The 21,471-nt window shown below is 50.5% G+C and overlaps 1 protein-coding gene across 7 annotated transcripts in view; it reads left to right on the forward strand.

Annotated features, from left to right (window-relative positions):
* PHLDB1 (pleckstrin homology like domain family B member 1) overlaps positions 1–21,471 on the forward strand; it is a 48,354-nt gene that overhangs the window by 22,448 nt on the left and 4,435 nt on the right. The window contains exons 12-25 of one of the 7 annotated variants that reach the window (XM_054592348.1): positions 2,041–2,169; positions 2,533–2,688; positions 6,042–6,152; positions 6,278–6,367; positions 6,950–7,093; positions 9,211–9,351; positions 10,772–10,912; positions 11,064–11,166; positions 11,668–11,712; positions 12,355–12,649; positions 12,781–12,865; positions 14,520–14,666; positions 16,243–16,359; positions 16,634–16,736. In XM_054592348.1, coding sequence (XP_054448323.1) covers positions 2,041–2,169; positions 2,533–2,688; positions 6,042–6,152; positions 6,278–6,367; positions 6,950–7,093; positions 9,211–9,351; positions 10,772–10,912; positions 11,064–11,166; positions 11,668–11,712; positions 12,355–12,649; positions 12,781–12,865; positions 14,520–14,666; positions 16,243–16,359; positions 16,634–16,736 — 1,807 coding nt within the window. The remainder of the gene's footprint in view (positions 1–2,040; positions 2,170–2,532; positions 2,689–6,041; positions 6,153–6,277; positions 6,368–6,949; positions 7,094–9,210; positions 9,352–10,771; positions 10,913–11,063; positions 11,167–11,667; positions 11,713–12,354; positions 12,650–12,780; positions 12,866–14,519; positions 14,667–16,242; positions 16,360–16,633; positions 16,737–21,471) is intronic. The other 6 variants (XM_054592349.1, XM_054592352.1, XM_054592353.1 and 3 more) reach the window with 6 other exon arrangements.

A 21,471-nucleotide genomic window follows, 5' to 3' on the forward strand; every position in this document is an offset into this window, starting at 1 on the left:
GCAGCCTCCTATTCCAGATGGTCCCAGCTCCTGCCCCTGCCCCTTTCAGATCCCCTGCCAGCCTGCAGGGACCGCTCTGTCCCACAGGGGCCGTGCCACTCATGCCCAAGATGCCCTACACCATGCCAAAAGCTCTGAAGTGGAGAGGAGTCATCTATTTTTGGACTTGACAGTAGTTTCCCAAGAATTAATTTTCCTCCTGCATTTTTTGAGAATGTCTTTCTCCTTCCCTTAATTTTGAAGCTCTTAAAAATTCTTTGATACTCCTATTTTTTTGAGCTTTGGCTCTGGCCCCCAAAACCACACTCCCAAATTCTGTGCCAAATTAACTCCATGCTTACAAAACAGGCCTGCACTAACACCCCCCGCTTCCCCCCAATCACTGTCCTGGGCTCTCTGCATGCCCCTAACTGCCAGTGCCATTCAGGCAGGGCTGAGCCATGCCTGCTTTTGCACTAACTCCGTGGGCCCTCGGTCTCTCCCCTCTAATGCTGCCTTCTTTCTTGGTGTAGGACCCCAGGGTTTTGATCAGAAAGGAATAGGCAAGGGGCACAGCTCAACTTTACCCAGTGGCATTGGCAGGATGGGTATGAGGTTGGGGAAATGCTTGGCTGAGGAGCTTCTCAATCTGAAGAGCTCCTCACATTTGGAAAAGCCTGGGTGCTGCCTCCACAGACTGTTGTCCTCCAGCCATGCACCCACCTTCCCTCCAGAGCAGAGGGGTAAGGAGGTGTAGTTGTGGTCACATGGCTTACAGAGGGCTGGGACAGGGATTCTGTGCCACTGCCACACTCTCTTCCCCTTGGGGCTTCCCAAATTCAGATACCTCAAGCAGAGGATGGGAATGAGTAGCCTCTCCCCTCCTTCCTGCCCTTAAATCATCTAGAACCTAGAGTATTATTGTAAAAGCTGAGTCCAAGGTGGGGAAGTACTTGGAACCCAGGACTGAACCGATCAGGTCCTCCTCTCCAGGAACGGGTGTGGAGTATAAAGGTAGATGGGAGCAGGATTCAGCATAGGGTCTTATTCTCAGGTGAAGAACCTGCCTAACTTCATTTCTCATTTACCTGGCATTGCAGTGGAGGCCTGGACTTTATCTCCTCTCTGGGCCCAGCTTTTTGAGGTGGCTGTGGTGGTGGTGGTCTCACAACTTCCCTCTTCAGCCCCTAGCCTATGGCCCCACTCTGGCTTTGGAATTAGTAGTCATAATTTCTCCTCTGCCTGTCCTTAAGAGGGGTGATTCACCAGCTCCTCCCCTCCTTTCCCTGCCCTCAGAGGTGTCATCTCGCCCCAGACAGAGCCATCCACCTCCTCTCTGTACCCATTCCTGGGGCACCTGTTACCATGGCAACGCCTGAACTAATTGCAGCCCTTATCCTGCTGAAGTTCAGCCTGCTGTGCTAGCACCCCACCCCCACTTTGGGCAGGAGGGAGGGAGGCCAAGGGGGTTGGGCTTGGGTCCCCTCCTGCACTGCTGTAGCTTTATGTTCTCAGCTCCTGATTCACACCCATCCCCTGGATTTAACCCTTCCCATCTCTACCCTTGTTCCCCCAGGGTTAAATTTTGGTCTCTGGGCAGTGGAAGATGGGGAGGAACAGGAGCTAGAAGCTCCCTATTTGTGATGTGGAACCACCTTTGTCTTTGGCTGGTTTGGAGAGAAAACAGAGGGCCTTTTCTTAGGACCTACCCAAACGTTTCTAGTTTAAGGAACTCCAAGAGACCAAAATTTCTGCCCATGGTACACTATCCCCTTCACTTCTAAGGCCTGACACCTTAGCCCCTTGCTTCTCCCACTCTTTACCTCTTCCCCCCTTACTTCCTCTTTCTCCTCTTTTCTTTCTCCTTTCCTGGTTATTATTCTCTTTTATTCCTCATTTTTTTTCCCCCTCTTCTCTCCCACCTCCATTCCTGCTCGCTATTTCTCTCTCCCACCCTCCCTGCCCTGCCCCATGGCCCCTCCTGCCTGCCTTGACCGGAGTTGAGGAGTGTGTGTTCTGTTTCTCCCTCTGTGCCCGCCCCCTCCCCCTCCCGCCAACCAGGAGAGGGCGGAGCTGGCCACGGGAAGGAGGCACCTGGAGGCCCGCCAGGCGCTCTACGCCAAGCTCCAGATGCAACTCGATAACTGCCCCGAGTCAGTGCGGGAACAGTTACAGGAGCAGCTGAGAAGGGTCAGTTTCACCAGCACCCCCCTTTCCCTGGCCCTGAGGGCCACCTGCCTGGAAGAGAGAAGAGAGGTGGGACAGGACCACCTGGGCCCAGAAGTACCTGCCAGGATACCAGGGTCGGTGCTTTGGTTTGGAGGGGACAGGGAAGGACTTGGGGGGATCTGTTTTCTCCTTTCTGCTGCTCCAGGCAGTGATGCCTGTGGAAGGGGCAAAGCCAAGCAGAGGAAAAGGGGTTGGATGGGCACAGGTTCCTTCCCCAGTTTCCCCAGGTCCAGCCCCCAAAATTCACACCTCTGTGGCCTGTCTTTCCAGGCCCAGAGTGGTATTTTGAGCACAACCCAACCCCCTTTGTCATTGTCTTTCAAGGAGGCAGAGGCCCTGGAGACAGAGACAAAGCTCTTTGAGGACTTGGAGTTCCAGCAGCTGGAGCGGGAGAGCCACGTGGAAGAGGAGCGGGAGCTGGCCAGCCAGGGGCTTCTCTTGAGCAAGGCTGAGCTTCTCCGCAGCATCACCAAGAGGAAGGTGTGTCCTGCTCCATTCTCTGTCCCCTCTGGGTATGGTACACAGTACTGGGTGTGGTGGGAGGAGAGTGACCTGGGTTTGAATCCCAGTTGATGACCTCATGAATGTTAACTTCAACTTTCTGAGCCTTGGTTTCCTCATCATAAAATGAGAACAATAACAGACTGTTGTGAGAATTAAACCAAGATGATATGGAGACAGTAGAGGATATGATCATAGTAAGCACTCAGCAAACTATGGCTATTGTTATTAAGCCCTGACTCCCCGAGTCCTCAGTGGAAAGTAGATTGGGCTCACATTCTGAGCTGGGCCCTGGCTGGGCAGTGAAAGATGGAGATGGAGGAGGGGGAAGCTGAACAGTAGGTTTGCTCCTGCCCTTTCAGGGCTCTCTGTCTGGGATGTGTCCAAAGACCTAAGATCTGGATATTAGGTCTGGGTCCTAGGAAGGGTGTCACCTGGGTTCCAGCCTTGGCTCAGCCCTGGATCAGCTGAGCCATAAACCAAGGGGATTGGCTATCGTATCCTGGCCAGGCCTGGAGCTCTAGATGCTGTGATGCTTCTGATTTCAACCAGAGCAGGACAGGGTAACGGGGCAGGAATATGTGTGTGTGAGGGTGGAGAGTAAAGTTGGGAGGAGGCTTATGTCAAGCAAAGGTTAAGAAGATGTTGAAAAGGAGAATTGGAGAAAGGCTCAGGCGGCTCACATGCCTGTGGCTGAGACTTGTGTGTACATGTACACGCATGCATGCCTGTGCAGTTTGCCTGGCTGGCAGTGAGACCGGGGAGGGATGTCAAAAAGTGGTGAGTTGGGGGTTTGAAGACTAGCCTGGGTTTGTTGGTAAGTGAGGAGCAGCTGGACCACCCCCTGAGTTCAGATCCCTAGCTTCTCTCTCCAAGCTTCTCTGCCTTACAAATGCATCTACTTCTTATGTGAGGATGAAAGGAAGAAAACTGTCATTTCCCAAGCACATGGCTACGTGTCGGGGGGCTTCCTTGTGTTATCTCATGTTGACCTTAGGATGGTCTCCTAAGCCCAGTACTCTTAGCTTATTTTATCTTATTTATTTTAAAGAAACATCAATTTGTTGTTCCACTTATTTATTCATTCATTGGTTGATTCTTGTATATGCCCTGACAGGGGGGTCAAACCTGCAACCTTGGTGAATTGAGATGATGCTCTAACCACCTGAACTACCTGGCCAGGGCTCTTACCCCATTTTATATATAGGGTTGGGCAAAAGTAGGTTTACATTTGTTAGTATGGAAAACAGCACAATAATTAATAAAAATACAAAAATAAGCTTTCTCTTCACAACTATAAACCTACTCTTGCCCCACCCTGTACAATGAAAGCAGGGTTCAGAAACGCTCCAGATTTGCCCAAAACCTCTCAAATTTTAAGCTTCAGAGTTGGAATTGGAACCCAGGACTGCCTGGCCCCAAAGACCCTGTTCCTTCTATATTATACTGCATTGGGGTTGGGGGCAGGCACTTCTCTGGGCTCTTTCTGTTTCCTTCTGGAGAGAATGCATCAGAGAGCCTTAGATCAGTTAATCCCCTCACTTCCAGGTTTTAGTGGGTATAAACTCCAGAGAATTTGGGAGGGGTCAACAGTATCGGACTCCTGGTCCCTCCTCCCCATGCCCACCCAGGCCCTTAGAAAACTGGAGCTCAGCCACTGGGACTCAGGGGTCATATTCTTCCCTGTGCTTCTCCTCATGAGCCTTGCTCATCTTTCATCTTTGACTTTCAGTGTCTCACCCACCCCGGTTTCTATCTTTTCCGGTGCCCTATGCTTCCCTGTCCTCTCCAGTCAGGCTCAGAGTGGTTCAGAGTATGTCTTTGGTGTTCAACAGATCTGGTTCTACTCTACTACCAACTAGTTAAGATATCTTACCTCCTAAATATGTCAGTGTCCTTATCAGTAAAATGGGCATAAAGGCACCTGCCTCATAAGAGGGTAAAACGAGGTAACAAATATGAAGCATTTAGCAGAGTTCTGGGGTCCTAATAGGTTCTCACTAAACTGTAAACAGAAGTATTGCTTTGAGGATTACTGCCTCCTCTGCTTCAGTCTTTTCTTGGGCTGACCCCAGATTTAGGTCAGCTTCTTTCTTTCCTCCCTCTTTCCCATGTTTTACTCTTAAGGGTGGTGGTTTAAAGCCATCTCTTTCAGAAAGTTCTCTTGGGATTAACCCAGCCCATTTTCCCTAGCCTCTGTCTTTTCTCTCACATTTATTATTATTATTATTATTTTTTATTATTATATTTATGCACATGATTATTGAGGGAGGCATTGGCTAAAGCCCTAATGGGGATGTGGAGATGAAAAAGACACTGGCCCTGCTCTTGGATCTGACAATCTGGGTGGGGTGGTATTGATGGGAATATATGTTCACAAGTAAGAGTAATACAAAGCAAATGGTGATATAGAATAATATGAGCACAGAAGGAGGAGCAAAGAAATTGAGTGGTGATCAAGGAAGATGTTAGAGAAAAAATAGCATTTGGTCTAGTCTTGTAGGATAAATAAGCTCTTGATGGGCGAAGAAGACAGGGATAGCTCTTCTAGGGTAAGGGAACAGTTTAAGAAAGGCCTGAGAGTACACAGCTTCACAACTGAGCATACAATATGGCAGGACTCAGAACACAGAGGGTTCAGGGTGGGAGGGAGCTGAAAAGTGTAGACCCAGCTCTGGGAGCCTTGAGTTCTGGCTTAGGAGGTTGTGCTTTATCCTGAGAGTAATGAGGAATCACTGGAAGATTTTCAGGAGAGGAGTGGTCTAACTTTACTTGTGGATTTTTAAAAAATTATTCAAGTAATATGTATTCTCCTTAGAGAGATTAGAAAATTCAGATAAGCAAGCAAACAAAAACAAACCTCACAGGCCATTTCAGAAAGGTATTTGTGGCAGTGTGGACTGGATCACAAAGCTGTGACAGTTAGAAGCAGGAGGCTGGTGAAAAAGTTCAGGCCAGGGAAGCAAAGGGCCTGGATCTGAGTGGTGATAGTGGAGGTGGGATGGGGGGAAAGGGACAGGTGGAGAACTGTTCAGTATTTACAAGATTCTGGACATATTGCCTGTGGGGTTGGAGGGAAGAGAGGTTTGGGGACTTGGGTTCTGGCTGGTATCCCTGGTGACACAGGGGTCACTGGTCAAGGGAGGGGTGGGGGAAGGGGCTGACCACAGCAGCAGCCTGGATTTTCCTAGGGTAAGTTGAGGCCAAGCAGAAGAGCTGGTTGATTGCCTTCACACAAGCCCAGGGTCTCTGGGCAGGAGAGGTAGCCAAGCCTCACCCTGGGCTCAGCCCTGTCTCCCCAGGGCCTGACTGACCAACCCCATCTCCTCCAGGAGCGCCTGGCAGTCCTGGACAGTCAGGCTGGGCAGATCCAGGCTCAGGCTGTGCAGGAGTCGGAGCGCCTGGCCCGGGACAAGAACGCCTCCCTGCAGCTGCTGCAGAAGGTAGCTCAGCTGGGTGGGGAGGAGGGAGGGAAGGAGAAGGGTAGTGCAGGATTCCCCCTTTGCTTGGGCTCCTCCCTTGCAGTGGTACCATTCCTTTTTGATTCTTTGCCACTTTGGACTTGTAGGAGAAGGAGAAACTGACTATGTTGGAAAGAAGATACCACTCACTCACAGGGGGCAGGCCTTTCCCAAAGACCACGTCAACTCTCAAAGAGGTAACATGGTTCTGTCAGCCCAGCTTCAGACCCAAGGGTCCTCTTGGGAGGCTCTGGAACAACATGTGGTACTTTCACCCTAATGTCTGAGATTGAGTATGGGGACATTTTCCTGAACTGGAGAGATGCAAATTGGAATGGTCCTGAGGTCTGGGACCCTCTATGGCTACCAGCTGCTTCTGTTTAGTTATCTTTCTGCCTTCCAGGAGCCCGCTGGTCTTACCATTTTGGGTGGCTGAATACATCATGAGGAGGATGGGCTATTCAGTGGTTTGGAAAAGGCCAGGGCTGGGCAGACTCATCTTCATGGGGAGGATAGGAGTCTACAGGTCCTGACCTTGGAGTCCCTGGGCTTTGGTCTAGAACTAGGCTCTTAGATCAGAAGTGGGCATTCAGGCCCCTTAAGTCATTCTTTCCTGAGTCTTTTTTGTGCCTGGCGTGTGAGGCCCAAAGAGGACATGCCCAGTTTTCTGAACCCTTTCCCTTCCTTCCTGCCTCACTGCATGAGCAATTTAGGGCTGGGATAGGGTGGTTGGGCTGAGTATGAGAGCTGAGGCCCCTCACCACATACCCTTTCTGTAGGCTGAACTGCTCATCTCCGAGTCCTCGGAGAGGGAGCTGGGGACTGTGGCTCTGGGCGCATTCCCAGGGTCATCTAAGGCTGGCGCCTCCTCTGTCCCTTTAACCCCACCTGCTTTCACTCAGCTCTGCCCCAAAGCACAAGAGGTAATCACAGCTAACTGCTTGCTTTGCTGTGTTCACTGCCTGTCTGTCTGCTTACTGAGCTCTTGCCTACAGCATCTCCCAAGGGCCCAGCTTAAGGGTGTGTGGCAGCAATCCTTTGGCCAGAGTTTGCAAGTTTGAGTGAATGCCGGTGTGCCTGAGCAGCTCACAAAAAATCAGAGCATCAGTTTGCATGTTAATTTGCATGTATCCTGCATGCCATTTGTCAGTTCTCACAAACACTGGACCCCCTAGCTCATTTGCATTTTCTGTGACCCCTGGATAGGGCCAGCTCAGGACTCTGTGCTTTGATTCAGCGTGCATTTTGGATGCCTGCTATGCCTCAACACCTAGATAAGCTCAGGGCTGTAAGGATATGGTCAGGAAATATGACAGTCCCTGGCCTCCCAGCCCTCAGTCTAATGTGCTAGCATCTTTCCAAGTCCTAACCCTTGGTCAGTAGCCCATTTTGCTTTTCACTGCTTCCTGCCAAGGTCTCTTTCTCAGAGCTCATCTTGCTCAGGCCCTAGAGGTGTCTCCACTCCCACTCCTTACAACCACTGCTCCAACAGATAGAATGCAGGGGACCATCAGGAATGGTGTGACTGGTGTTTGATGCTATGTGTGTGTGTACCCTACTGGGCATGCCCACGGTGTTGGGTCTTGGTCTTTGCTGGGTTCTTGGAAGGCCTTCCCGATGCTTCTTCACCTGCCCCCTGCCCAGGCCAAACCCAGGGATGGGCCTTCAGGGTCTGCTTGGGGCAGGGCCTAGATGCCAAGGCAGCCTCGGAAGTGGATGTCAAGAAGAGCCTACAGACAGCTGGCTCTGCCTGCCCTTTTTTGGTCCCCCGCTGCCCCCACAGCCATCTATGATTACAGTGGACAGTTGAGCTCCCCACCCCTGCTCTGGATTTTGTATGGAATGAGTGATGGCTCTAAAACATGAAGTTTGGGTGCCTGGTACCTGGTTGAAACCTGTTAACCTCTTCTCTGACTACCCTTTCCACCCACTGAGCACCCCAGGAATGTGTGAGTCTGGCAGAAGTTCTCTAGCTGTGTTCTGCTTGAACCCCCTAGGCTTCTGCCCCTCCCCCTCCCTGAGCCTCCCACCCCAACGTCCCGCACGCTCACACAGCCCCTGCCTGACAGGGAGGTATCAGCCTATGCCCAGGGGCCTCCTCATGGATGCCCTCAATTGCCCCTCAGGTCTGGGTTGGGGGACCCTGAGGGAGAAGGACAGCTGGCATAAATGGGGTTGGGAGTGCTTCTCTCTCTTCCCTAGGGTTCAGGAGTTTTCTCCAGCTCCTGATAGCTCACGTAGGAGCAGGCCTTCTGCTGTAGCAAGAGGGCATTGTGCTGAGAGGACTCCGGCTTCCCTGGGTTATTCAAGCATCCTCTGCTCTGTGCTTCCTGTACTTGCCCTTCCTTTGCCCATGGACAAGACCTTCTCTTGGGTTCCAGTCCCACTCACCTCTTGTATTCTCTCCTACGTCCTGGCCTTCCCACAAGTACATGACGCTTGAGCAGCCAAAGGCGTTGTGAGGCACCTCGCCTGTGCCCACAACCCCTGTAGCAGGCCTGTCTCTGTGGGCCCTCCTTCCCAGGACCTGGCTCTTACCTCTTGCCTTCCTCCTGTTCTGCCCTCTTCTTCCTCCTTCGCTTCTCTCACGCCTTCACCCAAGGTTGATGGCCTTGTGTTCCTGCCACCCCCAGCCCATTACTGGTGTGGTTCTGTCTGTGTGTTTTACCTTTGCTCTCCTAGCTTCCCAGCTCTGGGCCAGCCTCAGGGGAGGGATCGGTGCCTGTGGGCTCTGGTTGGCATAGCACATGTCTGTGTTCTGGGAGTTTCTACCTGACTGTTTCTCTTTGCCCTTAGCATGTTCACAACAACTGTTTTCTCTTCCTTCTCTTTACACTCTTCTTCCTTCCTTCCTTCCTTGTCTTCTTCCCTCACCTTCCTGTCACTTTTTCTGACAATGACCTTCCTTTAACCTTCCTCCAATCTTCCCCTTTCTTCTCCCTTTTCTTCCTTCTCCCTTTTCATTTCCTCTCATTTCCTTACTTTTCCTCTCCATCCTTCCCCTCTTGTACCCTGTTCCCCTCTCCATGCTCTCCTCTAGATGGAGAAGCTGCTGCTCCCTGCTATAGACTTAGAGCAATGGTACCAGGAGCTGATGGCCGGGCTGGGGACTGGCCCTGCTGCAGCCTCCCCTCGTTCTTCCCCCCCGCCTCTGCCCACCAAAGCTTTTCGTCAACTGCAGGTAACCCCCTTCGTTACTGCCCATCCCTCCCCGATCCCTGCTCCTCTCCTCTCTGGGTACCCCCTGCCAATCTATCAGCCACATGTGCCACTGTAGATGGTGGGGGATCAGTCCAACCAGGACAACATGGGATGTCCGGACCCTGAGATGGCAGTTAGGGTTTCCTCAAGGGCATTCATCCTGGCATTTTTGGCAGCCGGAGGGCCAGCTTCATGAGTCCCAAGGTGACATGATTGACTGTCCAGTGGAAGGGGGGTTGGGGAGCACTGGTCCATGTGAGAGCTGTTTGGCGCCTTGTGTGGGCTAGACTGCAGCTGCTCTGTTCTTGGCAGCCCTCGACCCTGGAGCTTCTCATGCAGTCTGGGGACCTGACACACTCTTGAGTTTGTTGCAGCCTGGGAGAACTGCCAGAATTCTGCTCTCCTGGTCTTCTCAGGGGTGACACTTGGAGGCAGGACAGAGAGGAACAAAGACTTTGAAGTTATAGCCCTGAGGACATCCCCAAGTCTTAGAGTTGCCATGGAGGTCATGGGCCTACCTGAGCTTGCAGTAACCTGTTGATCAGGGAATTGGGAAGGAGTATTTGGATAGTCTTCTCCCCTAGGTTTCACTCCATTGACCTGCTATAGTGCCTAAGACCCCACCATACAAGATTCATTCCTTGAGTGAAGGCATTATGCCTCTAGGACTGTGATCTGAGCTGAAATTCCATTTTCCCTTTAGGAGGAGTTTGGTTCATGTAACATCGGTGTCTCTCCTTGTGCCCAGCTGGTTAGAGATTTTCATATGTTTTGATTCATTTAGTCACAAGACTTTGAGGTAGATATTGTTAACATTTTACAGATCAAACATTGAGGCTCAAAGAAGATAAGTAACCTCCTCAAGGCCACACAACTAGGAAGTAGCAGAGCCTATGCTAAGAATTAGGGTTCTTAACTCCAAAGACCATATTCACCAAACATTAATGCTGTGAGTGAGCTTGGCAGTTATTTAGTCTGGCCATTCCCATTCCTTTTGCAAGGAAGGAATCCAAGGCCCAGAATGGGGAGGTGCATAGTTGAAGGGTTGCATAGCGTGTTAGTGGCAGAGCTGGGACCAGAGGGAACCTTGGCCTCTAGTTGGTCTTCTGTACAACTCTGCCCGGCCAATGTTAATTCCTTGCATGGGCCCACTTACAAAGCTCTTTCTCAGATGCAGGGTTGGACCAGGGATTGTCCCAAGAAGGAACAGCCTGGAAAGGAGGCTTGGCAGCTGTCAATAACATCTGCTTATTGAGCTGGACCAGAAGGCTCAATGCTGCTGTCAGCTAGAGACAGGCCTGGTGCCTGAGAAGTATCTTGGATGCCAACCAGTCTTTGAGATGTGGGGGTGGTAACAATGGAGGAGCCGGGGCTCACCAGGCAGTATTTCTTCCCTCTAGGTTTACCGCTCCAAGATGGATGGGGAAGCCACCAGCCCTCTGCCCCGTAACCGCAGTGGCCCCCTTCCCTCTTCCTCTGGTTCTTCTTCCTCCTCCTCCCAGCTCAGTGTGGCTACCTTGGGCCGTAGCCCCTCCCCAAAGGTCTGAGGACAGTGGGTGGGCTGTGTGTGTAGCAGGGTGGTGGTGGTAGGGTGATGGAGATTCCTACACTGGGGAGAGACCAAAGCCACCCATGAAAGCCTTGGTGGGGGTTCTTTCGAGCCTCATGTCCTGTTGTTCCACCTTCTTCCAGGGTGCTCTACTCGCCCAGAATGGCACAGGAAGCCTTCCTCGCAACCTGGCAGCCACATTGCAGGACATTGAGACCAAGCGCCAGCTGGCCCTGCAGCAGAAGGGTGAGTGGCTATAATGCCAGCCTACCTCCTTTCCTGGAGGCCCTGGATATCTGCCTCACCGCCCGCCCATCCCCCTGCCCCCCACCCCCATCTCATTCATGCCCACACCCTTCACAGCATGTTTTTCTTTAATTGGGATCTAGGCAAGAGTAGAAGGGATTTACATTGTATGCCTAAAGGAGAGCTTCCTGAATCTGTATCAAAGGGTAGAGGGCTATAGGGTTTTGGGGCCAGAAGGCTGTGAGAGCTTTCCTAGAGAGCTCAGCAAATAAGAGAAATGATTTTTCACCTGAGTGGGCATATGGGTTGCCCTGTCTGGAGGCAGGGGGATGGACTTGACCTTCAGAAATGGTTCCCTAAGATACTGGCTCTGGAGACCCAGAAGTCCTTGTTGCTTGAGTGTATTTTGGTTGTTTTGAAAGCCCATGTCTGTGCCTCTCTCTCCTCTCATCCCCTCTGTGTCTCTCTACTCTGCCCTCTGCCTGGGGTCCCCCTCACCAGTCGAGTTGCTTCCTGCCGAGCCCCTCCCAACCGACGACCCAGCAGGTAGAGCGTTGGTCAATGAGGACATTGCTTTGGCCAGGCAGCCTCTGCCCAGGCATCTGCATGATATATTCTGTCCAGGCCCCCACTGCCTGTAGGCAGGCTCCCAGGCTGAGCTGGGTTGGGGTGTCTGGCTGCCTCTCCCCTCGAACTGAGCTCTCTGCTGCCTCAGCTGTCTGTGCTCCACCTATTTCCCCTTCATTCTTCCCTGTTGCCATTGCTCTTGCTTCTGCATTGCTGCTGGGTTTGCATTGACACCCTGGGTGTTCATGGGGCTCCCGCCACCTCTTCCTTCTTCCTTCCCCAGCAGGCAGGGTGGATGCATGTGTCCCCACTTATTCAGGCCTTTGTTGTGAGCTGGAGCCCCCTGGCCATCATGCTGCTAGGGCACCACCTGGGCAGGATCAGTGCCTTGTGTGGGCTCAGGATGCAGAAGGGGAGCTGAAGCCAGACTGCGCAGCTGTGGCTGTATGGCAGGGCAGCTGACCCTGGTGCTGTGGGGGCTTTAGGGAAGCTGATGGGGCTGTTGTGGGTGCCCTGTGTTAGCCTCTCCCTGCTCGCTTCTTCCCTCTGTCTGTGATGCTTCCAGTGTGCTCCCCACCCAACTGCGTTGCCCCCTGTGACTCCTACCTGTCCCTCCTTTAGGACAGCAGGTAATTGAGGAGCAGCGGCGGAGACTGGCTGAGCTGAAGCAGAAAGCAGCAGCTGAGGCTCAGTGCCAGTGGGATGCCCTGCATGGGGCATCCCCCTTCTTGGCAGGCCCTTCGGGCTTCCCCCCACTCATGCACCACTCCATCCTGCACCACTTGCCGGCTGGGCGGGAGCGTGGGGAGGAGGGTGAACATGCCTACGACACACTGAGCCTGGAGAGCTCCGACAGCATGGAGACCAGCATCTCCACGGGAGGCAACTCAGCCTGTTCCCCTGACAATGTGTCCAGGTACCTGACCCCCATCCCATCCCGCCTGAGGTGTTAACTCTGCACTCCCCCACACTGGACCTACTGCCTCTGCCAGGTGCCTTCTCGGCTCCTTGATACACCCACTCTTTTTTTTCCTTCCCCGGTACAAGTGGCCTGGATGTCAGCAAGATCGAGGAGATGGAGAAGATGCTGAAAGAAGCTCACGCAGAGAAGAGCCGGCTCATGGAGTCGAAGGTAAGGCAGATCTGGGCTTCAGAGGCAGAGGCAGAGGGGCCCCAGTGCTTCCCTCCACCTGCCAAGGGCCTGTGCTTTATCCCAAGCCACTTCATCCACATGATCCTTGCGACATTCCCTTGAGGAAGAGAGTGGGGGTATGGAGGCTGGTGAGATTCGTGTTTCACACCTTGTAGGAAAAGAGGCAGCGCAGTAACTGTTGTCCAATCATGTATTTCCTGTGTGGGAACCTTTGACCTTTGTGTGTTTACTCCTGTGGACACTTTGGGCACCATGGGAATTTTGATTCCTGTCTACCTGAGTGGCTGGTCATTCCTCTTAAGGATGGTTAGGAAAAGCAGCAATTGAGGACTGAAGAATAGGGACAGAAGAGAAGGCAGATGTCCAAGCCAGAGCAGAAGTGCTGGCTTGGGGGGGTCTTGGGGAGCAAGTGGGAGCTGAGGGAAGTCATGTCTCCTTCAAGTTGGCCTGTAGCTGGGACACAACAAAGAGGGACCAGTAGTTTATCCTGGACACAACCAGGCTGAGGAAACCCAGGCCTTGGGAGGAAGTTAGATAAGGGATCTGTGGAAGCTGTTCTTTCTCTACCATCTGGGCATTCTGCATCTCTTGAGATGAGAGAGTAGAACCTGGAGAGGAGGAGTCAGCAACTCTGAAAACCAGGAAAGAAACCTTTTAGTTGTAGTCACATTAGAGGAGGGCAAATTTATAAGCATCTCTTGGCAAACGGAGAAGAAGGAGATTTTGCTAAGTTTTAAGCTGGGAATACATGCCAAATGGGAGTTAATGATATATAGGTCATTATCATTGATTAAGACACATAAAACATCACTGAAATGCTCTGTATTTAATGATTTGTTTTAATGACTTTTAAGATCTTTTAATAATGGCTTCATAAATTCATTTTTTCCCCATAAAATTTGTAGTTTAAATGCAAGTGTTTCTAATTTGGAGTTTCAAAAGGCCTTAGTGATTAGGGAAGGACCATTGAATATATTCACTTCAAAAAAAGTTGTTTAGATAATCAATGTTTTAGGAATTCAGATAAAAATTACAAGAGCCCCATTTATTTATTGAGTGCTTCCTTCCTGCTAGCGTTAGTGATGGGCATAGAGATCTTATTTAATTTTTATTATGATCTTAGGTGTATGCACCCTTGGCCCCATTTTACAGATGAGGCAGCTGAGGCTTAGGGAATTTAAATGATTTTATCAGGGTTCCACAGTTCCCACTGGTGGCTGAGCCAGGATGTGAAGCCAGGGCAGTCTGACTTTAAAGCATTAACACTTACCGGCAAGGTCCTTGGAGAGGGTTTTTCTTTAAATGCTTACCTGAGGACATGCTTAGAGGGGAAGGAATGGAGAGAGAGGGTGGGGGAGAAACATCAATCAGTTACCTCTCCCATGACTGAACCTGCAACTCAAGCATGTGCCCTGACCAGCAGTCAGACCCACGAGCTCCCAGTTTCCTTGACAATGCTCCAACCAACTGAGCCACACCAGCCAGAGCGAGGGTGGGTTTTGAGGATACCTCTGAATACCAGGCCGCCCTCTGAGGAGGGTGCTTCCTGTGGCTCTGCCTCTTCTGAGAAGGGGGAAGCTGGGGATGGAGGAAGAGGGCAGCTGTGGGCACTGACCCCTGGCTCTGGTGGAAGAAGCAGGAGATGGAACTACGGCGGCAAGCCCTGGAGGAGGAGCGGAGGCGGCGGGAGCAGGTGGAATGGAGGCTGCAGAGTGAGAGCACCAGGAGGCAGCAGCTGGTGGAGAAGGAGGTCAAGATGCGGGAGAAACAGTTTTCTCAGGTGAGTGGGCAGTGGGGTATGGTGGGTACTGGCTTGAGGGTGAGGCTATGGAGGAGTAGAGACATTCTAGGGTACCTCTGCTGGGCTGTAAAAACTGCTCTACTCCAAACACGATTGCTGTTGGCTCAGCACAAGCAGAATCCTATCTGGGACTCACTCAGTCCCAAAGAACAGGGGCTCGTTCAAGCCGCTGTGTGTGTGTGTGTGTGTGTGTGTGTGTGTGTGTGTGTTGTGAGTGGGTGGGGTTGTGGGGACATGGCAGGCTACCTTGCTAACATCTGGAGTCAGATAAGATGGTCTGGATGGGCCTCTCAGAGACGGGAGCTGAGAGTCAAATATCAGGGTGGCTCCCCTTGGCCGCTCTCAAGGGCCTCATCTCTGCTTCATGAGTCCCTGCTGTGCCTCCCTTTGCTTTCCTGATGACCTCCTGTACCTGGGGCTTCATGACAGTCCTGGCCCTCACTCCACCACACCTTTTAGCACCAGTCCCCACCACCAGCAGATGACCTGGCTATGACTGTTGGTTATATCCCCAAGAGAAAATTATACTAGTTTCTCCTTGGGACAAGAATCCATCCCTGTACAAAAAACAACTCTGGGTTTTTTCCTTGCATAGAAGACTTGAGCAGAACATTTAAAGGTAGGAGGAGAACTTAGGTTGGGTAGGGAAATGTGCCCATGTCTCTGGTCCCAGATCCTAGCCCATGTGAAAGCCTGAGAGATAAAGAGAGGCTGTCCCTTATATTGGGTTTTCATAGGCCTCCCCGGGGTGAGGGTCCCTTGGTATCCATTCCTAGTAGTCACCAGCAATCACAGGTCCCCAACTTCCTGTGATGCAACAACATAAATTCTTAGTGGTAGGCTGCCTGGATTGGGTTTGAGAATTAAGAAAAATAATCAGAAACTGAGTTTTACCTCTGTGCTTGGAATCTTTGTCAAATACCTGATTCCTGCCTCCTTTCTATCTGTGGCTACTTTGGGATTCTCTAGCCCCCTCTCATGGAGCTGAGGTATTGCTGCAGGAACCACCAGTGTGCTGTGGGAAGTGGGTAGAGTCAGCCCATTTTGGGGGTGCCTGCTGCAAGTTGTGCATTTTGTAGTATTAGAATTTTTGAGGTGGAACAGACCTTAGTGATTATATAGTTCAAAGCCCTTGTTTTATATGTAAGGAAACTGAGGTCCAGAGAAGGGATATGACCCAAGCAAGGGCCCCAGGAAGTCAGAGGCCAGATTCCTATTGGGCTTTTCTTCCCAGAGCCTGTTCATATGTGGCTTCTGGCTCTATTCCATTCAGCCCAGGAGGGAGAAGAGGGGCAGGGACAAGACAAGTATGGCTGTGTCTTGGTCATAGATGGGGAAACTTAGGCATAGAGTCACCTAGGAGCTTGCCTAAACCTGGTCTGCCCAGCACAGACATGCTAGGTCTCTGCTTTTGCTACAAGACCTGTGAAACCAGAGTGGCAGCATGGGGGTGGGGAGGGGGTAAGGGCAGGGGTGAGGACTGAAGCCTAGGGGCCTGGACAAGGGAATGATGGGGAAGAGAGGAGACTCTGCTCACCCTGGCCTCTGTTCCCAGGCACGACCCTTGACGCGCTACCTCCCAGTCCGGAAGGAAGACTTTGATTTGAAGACCCACATCGAGTCCTCAGGCCACGGTGTGGATACCTGCCTGCATGTGGTACTCAGCAGCAAGGTACTGGTATACATGGCACTGGGGTGCTGGGAAGAGGCCCCCATGGTTAGAGGCCCCTCCTGACTCCTCAGAATAGTGGCCTCTGTTCCTGACCTAACACCAGAAGTCTCTGTCCCAGGTCCTGTTATTGGCTTGGAGAGATGTTAGGGACAACCCCCCCCACCTGCCCCGCCAAAGAATATAGGCACAAGTAATGGCACTTATGTTGCTTCCCAGGAAGGAAAGGTTTAGGGGCTATGCTTTTGGATCCTTCCTTACTTTTGCCTCCCACCAGGTGTGCCGTGGCTACTTGGTTAAGATGGGCGGCAAGATTAAATCATGGAAGAAGCGCTGGTTTGTCTTCGATCGGCTCAAGCGTACCCTTTCCTATTATGTGGGTAAGTTCCCACACAACTTCCCTAGAATGAGACCCCTGGGCTCTGTCATCCAGGACAACTGGTATTCTGGAAGGATGCCAAGCTTCCAAGTGGGGGTCAAAGGCTTGGCTGGTCTTGTCCTTTCCCCCATCCTCCAGAAAATGTACAGAGTGTACCTGTTGCACCTCCATTTATTTGTTCATCCATTGATTTACTCAGCAATTACTAAGCATCTAATTAGTTTAAGGCACAGCTCTAGGTTCTGGTGATAAGCAAGATGGCTGCAGCACTCTCCCTTGGAAATCATTGTCAGGGAGGCAGATGATGAACATGAACAGAGAGTTAAAATATGATGGGTAGGCTGTAGGGATGCCCAGATGCTGTGGTTGCACGGAATCCTGTGGATTCCCCCCTGGGCAAGTTCCCTTAAAGACTCCAAGACAAGCAGTTGAGCAGTGCCAAGGAGTGCTCAGGACAGCCTTGGGGATAGGTTCACTGTCCCATCTTGCTCTCCTTGCTCACCTAGCTTAGTTTCCCATGCCTAGAATTCTCTCTGGACTTAGAACGTAGGGTGCTCTATCACAGTCTAGTCAGGAGAGGCTGGGGTATGCTGTGGAACCAGCCAGTCCTAAGATCCCTGTGGCTCAAAACCACAGTTTCCCTTCTTCCTCCTGATGCATGTTGTCTATTTTGTGGATGGTGGGGGATCTGCTCTGCAGCAATGTTCTCTTTGCTGTAGAGCATGCCTTTCTGGAACATTGCTGGCTGCCATGGCAAAGGGTAAAGAGAAGCCTAATTGGGCCTTGCATTGATATGAAATGCCACAGCTGGGTTTGTTCAGCCAGTCACCCAGCCCCACCCAACCACAAAACCAAGAAGAACAGTCTGGCTAGGAGCCTGAAAGGAAAGGGCTGAGTGTTTGGTGCTGGGGAGGCCCAGGCCTGGAGTACCCTGTTTCCCCTCCCTGGTCCCCAACCATGTGCTACCCCCTCCAAGAAGCCTTCTATGACCACAAGGGCCCTCAGTGTAAGGAGGCAGGAGAAGCAGAGGTACAAGTGTCCCCATGTTTATACTTGGGCTGGGAACGGACTTTGTTGGGACTGAGAGGAACAGGAGCAGGGAAAAGAGCTCCATTTTAGGCATGTTGAGGTTGAAGCCCCCTGAGGACATCTAGACCTAGGATAAAGGTCAGGATTGAGAGGCAGATTGAGAGGCAGAGTGAAAGTTGAATCTGCTGGAATAATAATAGTGATAATGATAAAATAGCGGATCATCATTATTGACCACTTATATGAATCAGATGCTGTGCTGAGCACTGTATGTGCATCATTTCATTTAATCTTCACAATAATCTTTGGAGGAAGCACTGTTTTCATACTTAATTCACAAATAGGGAAAATGAAACTTAGAGACTTCTGGTCAAGTTGGTGGCATAGGTAAACGTGGCTTGTCTTCTCGCACGACCACCTCAAAATTCCAACCAAAATATAGAACAACTATCACTCAGAACCATCAGAAATCAAGTTGAATGGAAGTCTACAACTATGGAATTAAAAAAAAAATATCCATCCAGACTGGTAGGAGGGGAGGAGATGCAGAACGGGTTGGTCGCACACCGATGTGTGGTGAGTAAAAATTTGGAAGGGATATCTCAGGAGCAAGGAGTCCCAGCCCCACACCAGGCCCCCCGGACCAAGGTTCCAATGCCAGGAAGATAAGTCCCCAAAACTTCTGGCTGCAGCCACCAGTGGGGATTGAGTTGGTGGAAGAAGCTTCTGTTCCCAATCAGTTCCCCTTAAAGAACCCATACATGGACTTAGAATCACTCATCTGAACTTCAACACTGGGATAGCAGTTTGAAAGGCACCAGGGGCATATAGGGAGGAGCTGAAGTGTCTGGCATCAAGGCGAGAGCTAGGGGACAGCTTCTGTCAGACAAAAAGCGGGGCAGAGGCCATAGTCCCTTTTATGAGCCCTCTCCCAAAAGAGCCGCAGAGCTGGCAGGTGGGTGCCATATTTGAGGCTCCATCAACCTAGCTAAAACTGTTTGTGATGTCCTGGAGATCCCCTGAGACTATGTCCCACCCAATTTACAGGCCCACCCAAGCTGTTTTTCTATATGAATGGCTGGTTTTGGTTCATGCTTCACATCATCCTAAATTCTCTCAAACAAGCAACAGCTGGCTTCAGCCCCCAGCCCCTGCACCTCTTGCTGAGGGGTCCCAGGCCTGGCACTAACTGCAGCCAGCCTAGATTCACGGCTATGCTTTGCCTGGGAATCTCTAAACCCAGCACAAGTAGCAGCCATCTCAGATTACTTCATAGTACTCATGCAGGGTGGCCCCGGGGCAGAACACAGGTTGGGACTGGCCCAAGCCTGCACCACCCAGGATCCCCAGAGCCCGTGCATCCAATGGACATCTACAGACCATGTCGGAGCACCACCACCCTGCCCCTGCACCGCTGATCTTCCATGGAGGGCAGAAGTTGGTGGTCAGTGGTCATAGCCAGCTCTTGCAGCAGACTGGCCTGGGTAAATCCCTCCCATTGACCTTCCAACAGTAATCAAGGCTCAACTACAAGAGGAGGGTGTACTCAGCCCACATGAAAGGCACATCTTGAGTAACCAGCTTGGGTGATAGGGGAGGCGTGCCACTGGACTCTACAGGGCCATGCTACATTAGCCCATGGGATAATTCATCCCATGGATTCCATGGATGGATATTTTTTTTTTTTAATTCCATAGTTGTAGACTTCCATTCAACTTGATTTCTGATGGTTCTGAATACTACATTAGGCCATGCTACCAAGACAGGGAGTCATAGCCCCTCTTTCTAAAGTGCAGAAACTGGGAGGCTGCCAAAATGAGAAGATAAAGAAATGTAGCCCAAATGAAAGAATAGATCAAAACTCAAGGAAAAGAGCTAAATGAAATGGAGATAAGCAATCTGTCAGATGCAGAGTTCAAAACACTGGTTATAAGGATGCTCAAAGAACTTTAGTGAGGACCTCAACAGCATAAAAAAGATCCAGTAAGAAATGAAGGATACACTAATTGAAATAAAGAACAAGTCACAGGGAAACAACAAGTAGAGTGGATAAAGCCGAGAATCAAATCAATGATTTGGAACATAAGAAAGCAAAAAACAACCAATCAGAACAGCAAGAAGAAAAAAGAATCCAAAAAAATGGGGGTAGCATAAGCAACTTCTGGGACAATTTCAAGTGTACCAACATTTGCATCATAGGGGTGCTAGAAGGAGAAGAGAAAGAGCAAGATAATGGAAATCTATTTGAAAAAATATTGAAAGGAAATTTTCTTAATTTGGTGAAGGAAATAGACATGCAAGTCCAGGAAGCACAGAGAGTCCCAAACAAGATTGATGCAAAGAAACCCACTCCAGGACACATCATTATTAAAATGCCAAAGGTTAAAGACCAATAGAGAATCTTAAAAGCAGCAATAAAGCAGTTACTTACCTACAGAGGAGTTCCCATAAGCCTGTGAGCTGATTTCTCAGAAGAAACTTTGCAGGCTAGAAGGGACTGGCAGGGACCTACAGCCAAGATTACTCTACCCAGCAAAGCTATCATTTAGAATCAAAGGTCAGAATAAGTGCTTCCCAGATAAGAAAAAAACTAAAGGAATTCATCATCACCAAACCATTATATGAAGTGTTAAATGGGACTTATTTAAGAAAAAAGATAAAAACTATGAACAATAAAATGGCAATAAACACATATCTATCATCAATTGAATCTAAAAAAGAAACTAAGAAAACAAGAAGAACAGAGACAGAATCATGGATATGGAGAGTGTTTTGAGCATTGCCAGATGGGATGGGGTATGGCAGAATGGGTGAGGAGGTGAGGGGATTAAGAAGTTTAAGTAGTTAGGTACAGAATATCCATGGAGATATAAAGTACAGTATAGGAAATTGAGTAGCCAGACAACTAATATGCATGACCCGTGTACATGAACAATTGCCTGAGGGAGAATGGGGTGCTGGGTTGAGGAGGGCAAAGGGGGGAAATAGGGACAACTGTAATAGCATAATGAATAAAGTATAATTTTTATTAAAAAGAGCAGAGAGGTTAAGTAAATTGCCCAAGGTCTCACACTGCTAAGAGGCAGAGTTAAGATTGAGCCTGGGCAATTAGAAGAGTCAGAGATAGGGCTGCAGCATTGTGGGGAAGGAGGAAGAAGAGGGACCAGCAAAGGTAGAAGGGGTAGGAGGCAGGAATCCACATGCCAGTGGCTGGGCTGGCACTCAGCATATGTGACCTTCCTTACTTTTATGAAACAAAAGGAGACTAAGTTTAGATGGGGGTGGTAATGGAAGGAAGCCAGCCAAAGGAGCGGACATTTGCAAGCAGGGGCATCTCTGGTGGTGATGGATGTTGTAAGAAGAATAATCTGGATCCAAAGGCCATCCAATTCAGGCATTGAAGCCTGATAAGAGAAAGGCTTCTGCTCTGTACGGGCGTGGGAGCCAAATTGCACAAGATCATGGAGAGGTGGGTGGTTAGGAAGCAGAGGCAGGACTGAGCTGTTATTTCCAGTGAAGCAACGGAATGGAGAGAACGGCAGGGGCCAGGGTGGGGTGGGTCCTTGTCTTGAAGAGGAAATATTGGATGGAGATTGAGCCTGTGATAGGATCAGAGCCCTGGATTACTGTGTCTTGCCTGCTTCTACCTTGAACCTGCCCTTCTCCCTGACTTTGCCGGGACTCTCCTCCTACCTACTTAATGGAAT

This window comes from Pteronotus mesoamericanus, unplaced genomic scaffold (assembly GCF_021234165.1).
Source record: "Pteronotus mesoamericanus isolate MK-2021 breed Mesoamerican mustached bat unplaced genomic scaffold, CSHL_Meso_final scaffold_36, whole genome shotgun sequence".
Classification (NCBI taxonomy): Eukaryota; Metazoa; Chordata; class Mammalia; order Chiroptera; family Mormoopidae; genus Pteronotus; species Pteronotus mesoamericanus.